We start from the raw sequence: 9834 nt of genomic DNA on the forward strand, positions 1-9834 counted from the left end.
CCCAAGTCCAAATTCTAGGCTGGGCCCGTAACTTTTCTGTCCCAAAACCCGAAACGAAACTAAAAATAATATCCGACTTTTTTTTTTTTTTTTTTTTGGATTGGAATTGAAATTTATATTGAATTTCAATTTTGAAACCGAATTTACTTTTCGAAAATTCAATTTTTTTTCTCTTCAAATATATATTTATATTTTATAATATCAAATATCGATACTAATATCTAATGTATGTGGAAAGAAAAGGTTATTTCATAATTTTCCGACCTCGATAAAAATAAGTTTTCGATTTTGGATTTTTCTAAAAAGTAATTTTCTAACATGATGAAGAATTGCAATACGCAGCTTAATTGACATGCTTAAGTAACCATGGGTGACATACTAAATTGAATCCTGACCGTCCATCCTCTTGGTCAATCCCATCAACGGCCAAAACCTCATCATATGACAACTTCATTGACTTGAATCCTCTCTTATTAATTTGATATAATTAATTTATTACAAAAACGGAAACCCTCTCTTATAAATAGGACTAAAAATCCAGAAAAGGGAAAAAATAAATAAAATAAAAAGAATTAAAAAAACCGAAAAATACAAAAAGCGAAATAACCTTCATCTCTTCCAGCCTTTGATGAATTTTTAGACACTCTCGCTGATTATATGAGCGCAAAACCTCTACTTTCTCTCTCTAGATTTACATAATAATACGCGCACTTTCTCTCTCTTGATCCAACCATCAGAGTGCGTGTTTCTTCACTCATTCCGTCTTCGCAGATCCTGCACTCGGTATCTCTGTTGCGAACACCGAATCTGTTAAAATGGTGAGTTTTATTTGCTTCTGTCGGTGTTGGATTGTTTTCGCATTTCGTGTTGTCTTTTGGATCTGGTATATGTTTTGAATTGGTTCGAATTACGTGTTTTCGGATTGTTTATTTGCTGGTGGAATGGGGAGGGGATTCGGCATTTCGATTGATGAAACTTGGGTGGTAGAATTGTAATTCGTCTGGATTTGATGCCTTTTTTTGAGATCTGTAGCTGCTGTTTTTGCTTACTAACTGATTTTTTTTTGTTTTGTTTTGGAATTGTGGTGCAGCCGCTTAGACTGGAAATTAAGGTACTTAAATCATTTCAATTGAGAATCATGTTCAGGATTTTCCTTTTGTGTTTGTGTGTGAGTGTGTGTGTGGGAGAGAGAGAGAGAGAGAGCGATTGTTTTGCACTGACGTTTTTGTTTATTGCATCAGAGAAAACTTGCACAACGCTCGGAAAGAGTAAAATCGGTGGATCTACATCCGACAGAGCCATGGCATGTTTCTTATCTAATCAGTTATTACGTTGAAGTAGTTGTCCGGCATTCTTTTATTATCAATTTTGAAATGATTCCTTGTCGAAATTTTAAGTTATTTACGGAGGGAACACCATTTGTTTGTTAATTATTTCCGGCATTTCATGGAGTTATTTGAAGAGATCAATAGTTACAAGCTTTATATTCTTTTATTTACGTTGCTAATCATGTCCTGAGTTTTGGTACGTCTATGGTTTGATTATCTCGACATCTGATTCCATATTGGATTCTACTTTCACAGGATATTGGCAAGTTTGTACTCAGGGACTGTTTGTATTTGGAACTACCAGACTCAGGTAAGCAAAATGCAGCTGCACGATTATTTCATCATGTAGCATTGCCTCGTTGATAATTTCATGATTAGCTGATTGGTCTTTGTATGTATACTTAGATAGGTTAAGATTCGGGATGTTAAAAGGACATGACTGTCTCATTTAAGGAAATAATTAATTTTACAAGCATCTCTTAATAATGAGGTTAATGTTACTTTCAGTCTGTCATCATCTAGAATTTTCAAATTTGTTTTTAGTTATCTAGATTTTGTCAATCGTTTAGTTATCAATATCCAATTTGGATACATGTTCTGTCTATGTTTTCGGAAGTTCTTTGATGCAAAACTTATTGGAAAGAACCAGTTGTTTAGCTCCCCTAAAAAATAGCTGCTTAGTTGTACGTACATGATATTACAAGCTGGTAGTTGTACTGCTTTGTTATCTTTCAAAACATAATTCCGTTTCTATTTACTCTTTGTGGGAGCTGCTTGTATGATAGATTTTAACCACAAACTAATACATAAATCTACTAGTTTGCAACTTTAAGAGGATAGTTCCTCTAAGGCCAGAGTTTGAACTGAAAACAATATTTTACCCTTACTTTATATTACAGTGAAAACAGTTTGTATTATAACAATCATACGGATTTGGTAAGGGATGTGTAGTTATTTTGCACTTTTATCTTACTAACATCTAGTTCTTTTTTATGTATCTTTTATATGCTACATTACATTTTAAAACTTGGTTTCTGATTCTGCAGACAATGGTTAAATCTTTTGAGGTTACAGAACTACCAGGTGCACTATTAGAATAATAATTTATTTCTTTTGGTTGGTGAAGAAATGCTTCACTGACAACTTTTATATTGATGAATAGCATGTTTATACTAATTCCGACCACTTGATCTCACAGTTAGATCTGCAAAGTTCATTGCACGAAAGCAGTGGGTTGTAGCTGGTGCTGATGACATGTTCATTCGTGTATACAATTACAACACAATGGATAAGGTCAAAGTGTTTGAGGCTCATACAGATTATATTAGGTGCGTGGCTGTTCATCCCACTCTTCCATACGTGCTGTCATCCTCCGACGACATGCTAATAAAGCTCTGGGACTGGGAAAAAGGGTGGTTATGCACTCAAATATTTGAGGGTCATTCTCATTATGTGATGCAAGTGACTTTCAATCCAAAAGACACCAATACTTTTGCCAGTGCATCTCTCGATCGCACTATTAAGGTACTAGTGCAGTTGCTCATTGGTTATTTTTTTTTAATTGGTTTTTTGGTTATCTTGCCATAGCACTTTAAGCTTATAATGTTGCTTTTATAGATCTGGAATCTGGGCTCCCCAGACCCAAACTTTACACTGGACGCCCATTTAAAAGGAGTCAATTGTGTAGATTATTTCACGGGTGGTGATAAACCGTACTTAATTACTGGTTCTGACGATCACACTGCTAAGGTTTGTTGCTGGTTCTACTTAGATGGTGGGTTCGCGTTATTCGAGCAAAATCTAAAATCGTTATAAAACTCATAAACAGGTGTGGGATTACCAGACAAAGAGCTGTGTCCAGACATTAGAAGGCCACACACACAATGTTTCTGCAGTCTGCTTCCATCCTGAACTTCCCATCATAATAACAGGTTCTGAGGATGGCACAGTCCGCATTTGGCATTCCACCACTTATAGGTGAGTTTTGTTTACAAGATGACTTAATGGTTGGATTACACTTGTCCTATTTATGATTCCTGTCTCACTGCGAGTTGAAATTAACTTACTCGAATGTCGTGTTTAATTTTGAGAATTGTCTATTAGACCGTTACATTTTTTAGGTACTGTTCTTTTAGCAGGAATCGACTTCTCAAATAACAATTGTTGAATTTTTTACTTTATATTTCAAAAGTCAGGAATTCAGAATAGCTCGTGCCAAGTTATATTAAATTTTGATATGTTAAAGTAGATAAAGTCATAATTCCTTTTATATCTCGGGGTACCTACGTTAAAATGCCTAAACATAAGCACGTTTACTTCAAAAATATCTTCGTAGTTTGTAAACCACCCTTATACAATATATTTTCACCTTTACCACTTAAACCGTAATTAGGGATTAAATTTTTGTTTGTGTTGTTTTATTCTATTCAGCTTTCCTGCAATATAATTTACTTCTATTGGTCCTCTAAACATAAGATTTTTTCACCATTTTTGTGATCTTGCAGACTTGAAAACACATTGAATTATGGTCTTGAAAGAGTTTGGGCAGTTGGCTACATTAAAGGTTCTAGACGGTAAGTTTCAGTGAACTGATTGGATTTTGCTGGTTGAGAATTATTTTATCTATTTGAACTGGGGTATTGGTTATCCATGCTGGCATTTATAGGTGTCTGAAAACCATAACTTCCACATTGTTCAGATATAATTTAAATTCACTACTTGTTTTTGAGAAAAATAGTTTCATTAAGTAAACGTCATTAACAGTTAAATCTGAATGTTAAAAAAATTTGTTTAAGGTTTTATTCAAGCAATCACTCATTTAAGGTTAACAATTTTCGGAACTAGAGAACTCTATAGAGTACTTATAAGTAATCTTGACTTAGTTTCTTTTTTATTTTGAGAAGTGCCTAAATCTGATCAATTCAATGTTCAGGGTTGTAATCGGTTATGATGAAGGAACCATCATGGTAAAGCTTGGTCGGGAGGTACCTGTTGCTAGTATGGATAACAGTGGGAAAATCATTTGGGCCAAGCATAATGAAATTCAGACTGTCAACATCAAGAGCGTTGGGGCAGATTATGAGGTGATGATTTTTTTGAACTTAATAAACCAATAGATAGGCGAGTTGCTGCTCTGAAATTAAAATTTCTCAGGTTGCTGATGGAGAGCGATTACCTTTGGCAGTAAAGGAGTTGGGAACTTGTGATCTTTACCCACAGGTGATTTTTCCTTAGCTGTAAGACCCACATGTTATACCAATATATTTGAATGGTATTGCAATATTGGGAGTTCATGTCTCTCCATGTGGTTTCTCTTCATATATGTCCATGTATACATAACCTCATTGCATAAACATTTTACTCATTCATCCATTTTTTTCCTTTCGCCTATTATGCTAGTATTTGTCATTAAGTTATCAATGCTCAATGTTGTTTGCTTGATGTCATTTGAGAATGAATGATGGATATTAATCTTTAAAGCTTTGTCTTCCTCATTTGTTTGATATCTGATAGTTACACTTGAAAGTCTTTATTCTGTTGACTATGATGCTGGTTTCTCATCCATGGCAACAAGTCCTAATTCGTCTGAAATACTATGTTTTTCTTTTGAGTTTTAAATTGTAATTCCAATTAATTTACACACCATGACACCACTAATTGTTTATCATCTATATTGGCATAGTTTTGACTTAATTTTTTTCTTCTGGCAGAGCTTAAAGCATAACCCTAATGGTAGGTTTATTGTTGTATGCGGAGATGGTGAGTACATCACATACACAGCCTTGGCATGGAGAAACAGATCATTTGGCTCAGCTTTGGAATTTGTTTGGTCAACGGAAGGAGAATATGCTGTTAGAGAAAGTACATCAAAAATTAAAATCTTTAGTAAAAATTTTCTGGTTAGTTTTCACTTTTCACACATCCTATATATTTACGTTGCTATCTTCCCTATTGCATTGAGATTTAAATTTTCAACTATAAGATTTCTTGGATATTTTTGGCTCCCTTTGTGCCTGTTTGTGCTCTTTCCTGTTCAATTTTTATTTTAGCACCTCATGTGAAATGACACTCACCCATCATGACAGTTGGTAAATGACTTATTCACCGTTCATGTTTGGCTCTTTTTATTTAGAAAAAAATGGTAAATAAACGTAGACCATTCGCCATTGTACCTTGTTACTAGTAGTTGTGCATAACAAGTTATTTTTCTTAGCTCATCAGTGGGGTTGACAATTATGATGATTCTTTTTCTTTTTTCCTTTTTTACAGGAGAAGAAAAGCATTCGACCTACATTTTCTGCTGAACATATTTATGGGGGAACTTTATTGGCCATGTGCTCAAATGATTTCATTTGCTTCTATGATTGGGCTGAATGCAGGTTGATACGGCGCATCGATGTCAATGTTAAAGTAAGGACATTTACAGCCTAAGATATCAACTGCATGTTACTGTTGTGGCAATATAGGTTCTCATTGTGCTTTTGTCTGTTTCTGGGCGATATATTCCAGAATCTTTACTGGGCTGACGGTGGTGATTTGGTGGCCGTTACCAGTGATACATCATTCTACATTCTTAAGTATAATGTAAGGATTGCATTAATATTGATTTCCTTTTTATTTGCAAGCACATCATTTTCTGAGAAGTTTTAGTGACGGGTTTTGGCCTTCATGTTGCAGCGTGATGTAGTTTCAGCTCATCTAGATAGTGGTAAATCAGTAGATGAACAAGGCGTGGAAGATGCGTTTGAGCTTCTTTATGAAATTAATGAACGAGTAAGAACTGGGCTTTGGGTTGGGGATTGTTTCATTTACAATAACTCTTCCTGGAGGCTCAATTACTGCGTCGGTGGTGAGGTATGGTTTAGTGATCCATATTTACTTCTGCAATCTTTACTCTTCAATTATTCCTTCCAGAATGAGAAAGCAATGTTTCTTTATGTGCTGTGTTAGGTGACAACAATGTTTCATTTAGACCGACCCATGTACTTGCTTGGATATCTTGCTGGTCAAAGTCGCGTTTATCTCATCGACAAAGAATTTAAGTGAGTCATTATGCTAGCTGTTAGATGTAATGACTGTTTTTATGTACTTTTACTTTATGTAGGGAGTCAATATCATCTTTAAAATAAATCAAATATAGGTGATGTGACGCCATTCCTCTTGATGCAAGAGAAAGAGGTACTCCTTGTTTCGTTTGCAATTTCTCATACGTGTCTTTGCATCTGTCATGCAGTGTTATAGGGTATACTTTGCTACTCAGCTTGATTGAGTACAAGACTCTTGTAATGCGTGGTGATCTGGAAAGGGCAAATGAGGTTTTACCATCGATTCCGAAGGAACATCTTAACAGGTTCTTTGACATTTTTAACCTCTTTATCCACTACTGATTAAGTTAATCTCCGGAGCTATTTTACTTGATATATATTGTTTTTCTTCCCTTGCCCGCCTCCCCGTCTCTTTGAAATTTCTAATTCTACCAGATTCTAAGGCATATATATCTGGAATTAATTCTTTTAGCATAATTATATTAAAAATTTTGATGATGTGGATACAGTGTGGCTCATTTCTTGGAGTCACGAGGTATGATAGAAGATGCACTGGAAGTTGCTACAGACCCTGACTACAGATTTGAGTTAGCCATACAGCTAGGCAAACTAGACATCGCAAAGGTAAACCATTTGATTTTGTTTTCTAGCGGCCGGATCAAATGTATTTTTCCAGCTCCCTTACTCAATCTGTGCTTTTTTTATATTTTCCACAGGAAATTGCCACAGTAGCACAGAGTGAGTCTAAGTGGAAGCAATTGGGGGAGTTAGCTATGTCTACTGGAAAGGTATTACATTGGCCATCATGCTCTGAACTCAACTGCAGTTAGTTTACTCAAACATGTTTTAGGTTGATACAGTGATTGTTGCCTTTCACCCACAAAAAAAGATATTCCCCTCCCTCTCTGAATATCTTATAATAACAATTATTTTTCTTCCGAAATGTTTAATGTATCATGGTCAAGAGCCTAGAGGTCATATTAATTTACCGTGTGAATTGCTTATCTTTCTATGACTTGATAGATGTATTCGTATACTGATCCATGTCTGGTACTCGTTCAGTTGGACATGACAGAGGAGTGCTTGAAGCAAGCAAATGACCTAAGTGGTTTGCTGCTACTCTATTCTTCGTTAGGCGATGCTGAAGGAATTACTGAACTTGCATCTCTTGCCAAAGAGCATGGGAAAAACAATGTAGCATTCCTTTGTTTATTTATGCTGGGTAAATTGGAGGACTGCCTGCAGCTGTTGGTTGACAGGTGATAGTTTTTCTTTTTATTATTTTTTTTTATTTTTTATCTGATTTGTCTACCAATTAGTTATTGGACTCTTACAAAATGTGAGTTCTTTGCAGCAATCGGATACCTGAAGCTGCATTGATGGCTCGGTCTTACCTCCCAAGCAAGGTGTCAGAAATCGCCGCTCTTTGGAGAAAGGACCTCAATAAGGTCACGCTCATTCTGTCATCTTAAATTGCGGCAGTTAAAATTTAATAATATTCTGATGCATTTCCTTGAAACCAAAGAAAGCTAAGGTTGAAATTAGTAGAGTTATTGGGGAATTCTGTCGTAATTTGATCTGGCTCCATTATGATTTGCAGATAAATCAGAAAGCTGCAGAATCTCTTGCTGACCCGGAGGAATATCCTAATTTGTTTGAGGATTGGCAAATTGCTCTTGCCGTTGAAACCAAAGCTGCCGAAACAAGGTACATTTACACTGCCTTAATTCGGCTGCACCTTTATTATTTGACTAACCACTTCATCTTCATGTATTAAAGTAAACCTCGAGTATTAGGAGTATCATTTTATCCTGCTATTTTCAAGTTTGAGTATAGTAGAACCAATTTAAATTCAGTTGAAGTTAGCTATGCTGTCTATTATGAACGTCTCTCGATTTCCAAGTTTCCACAATCTCTATTTCTCAGGCAGCGTCTTATGGGCTTCACACATGTTTTCATGAATTGTGGTAGTAATTTTTACACTGATTTGTTTCCCATTTTATTCTAGGGGAAAATATCCTCCTGCAGCCGAATATATGCAACATGCTGACAGATCAACTGCAAGTCTTATAGAAGCTTTTAGAAACATGCAAATGGATGAAGATGAACCATCGGAAAATGGAGTCTTGGATTATGAGGTAGATGTCAATTTATTTTCAATCGTTGGGCTCTTTTCCCATTTCATTTAATAATACTTATATAAATTGTTCTCTATGCTTTTTTTTTCTTTTTTCAATTTTTTTTTTATCAGGATGCAGAACAAAATGGTGATGAAGAAGAAGAAGAGATGGAAATCGAGGACCAAGTAGAGGGCCAAGAAGAGGGTGTTGTGGTAGATGCTGACTCAACGGATGGTGCTGTACTCGTGAACGGTAATGAGGCTGATGAAGAGTGGGGTACGAATAATGAAGGAAAACCGTCAGCCTAAAAGCAATTGGTTGGGCCTGTGTGAAATATTCCTAGTTTTTTTTTTGCTGGTGATTAAAATGATTTTCTTTTTATTTGCTGCATTGGCTTCCGATTTTTTCTGTTATTGGCCGTACTTTTTATATTCATCTATTTCTTCTACTGCATCTTCTCAGATATAACTTACATAGATATTTAGGATCCAGAGATGATATTGAATCATTTTCTGGAATTAGTGGATTCTACTTATCCTTCCCTAAAGTAGAAAATTCAAGTTACAGTAGTTTTTTCTTGTTATATTTATTTGATCATTGTGCATCAGCTTCGTTCAGTTTTTCAACGAACGGATCGTTATTTATTTCCTTCCCCTTTGCTGATTTGTCAGTGCTTACACCACGTCACTGAGTCAACTCGAGACAGACGGTTCCAGCTGTATATGAATTCTCTCATGGTAAGGTTTTTAAAAGCTTTATCTGCAATGATTGTTTTCGTTGTGGCTTGTGATCCATTGAGGATATACAGTTCATTTTTTAAGGTATTCTGCTTGAAATTTTAATTTGAGTTTCGTATCTCAGGGTTTCGGTTGCTAGTCTTTCTGCCAAGTGATGTTATTAAGCACGATGAATTTTGTTATTGGACTTTTCGAGTTTCGGATGTTAGTGTTTTTGTTGATTTTTCTGCTCATTAATTTTTCTTCTACATTTTTCATGTGACGTTGTGTATTGTAGATAACACCATTAAATATAGTATAATTTTGTTATACTATTCGTATATTTCTTAGCTTTCCAAAAATCAAAAAAGATTCCCCTTTTTTTTCGGGTTTTCAAATGTTTCAGAGTAGGTTGAGAGCAAATTGTAAGCGAATTAATAGAGGAGAGTGCAATGTCTAAAGTATGTACTCGAGACCGAACCGTATATGAAACTACTCAAAAGGGACATACGAGCTAAAACCTCTAGTGTATTATTTAAGGGGAAATTAAGGCCACCTTTTTGAGTATGGTCAAATTACGAAACCTCCCCTCCTATTTGAGTAATTATAGCCACCCTTTTAATTA

At 35.4% G+C, this 9834-nt stretch overlaps 1 protein-coding gene across 3 annotated transcripts; it reads left to right on the top strand.

Moving 5' to 3' along the window:
- The first annotated feature begins 480 nt into the window (after positions 1–480).
- On the top strand, positions 481–9834 carry LOC105972320 (coatomer subunit beta'-1). Of its 3 annotated transcripts, none has more exons than XR_001174131.2 (26): positions 481–818; positions 1091–1111; positions 1242–1303; positions 1584–1638; positions 2375–2411; positions 2527–2852; positions 2946–3077; positions 3157–3305; positions 3833–3901; positions 4261–4411; positions 4482–4547; positions 5039–5227; positions 5598–5738; positions 5838–5912; positions 6006–6182; positions 6279–6370; positions 6562–6678; positions 6883–6997; positions 7090–7161; positions 7436–7632; positions 7728–7821; positions 7974–8080; positions 8382–8511; positions 8625–8810; positions 9165–9230; positions 9355–9834. XR_001174131.2 is itself a non-coding variant. In XM_012997264.2 (26 exons), the coding sequence occupies exons 1-25, from the start codon at positions 816–818 to the stop codon at positions 9182–9184; spliced, it is 2742 nt and encodes a 913-aa protein (XP_012852718.2). In that variant the 5' UTR covers positions 484–815; the 3' UTR covers positions 9185–9230; positions 9355–9834. The 3 variants fall into 3 exon arrangements, 1 of the variants encoding a protein (XP_012852718.2); XR_016030767.1 differs by having other exon boundaries at positions 484–818; positions 8625–8850; positions 9355–9727; XM_012997264.2 differs by having other exon boundaries at positions 484–818; positions 8625–8769.

The sequence above is a fragment of the Erythranthe guttata genome, chromosome 4 (genome assembly GCF_056151865.1).
Source record: "Erythranthe guttata isolate IM_541 chromosome 4, IM_541, whole genome shotgun sequence".
NCBI lineage: Eukaryota > Viridiplantae > Streptophyta > Magnoliopsida > Lamiales > Phrymaceae > Erythranthe > Erythranthe guttata.

Bases quoted from the DNA above. Each gene is read 5' to 3' on its own strand.
- LOC105972320 (XM_012997264.2), top strand. The intron at 3,306-3,832 runs GTGAGTTTTGTT...GTGATCTTGCAG, and splicing joins TGGCATTCCACCACTTATAG to ACTTGAAAACACATTGAATT. The intron at 8,512-8,624 runs GTAGATGTCAAT...TTTTTTTATCAG, and splicing joins ATGGAGTCTTGGATTATGAG to GATGCAGAACAAAATGGTGA.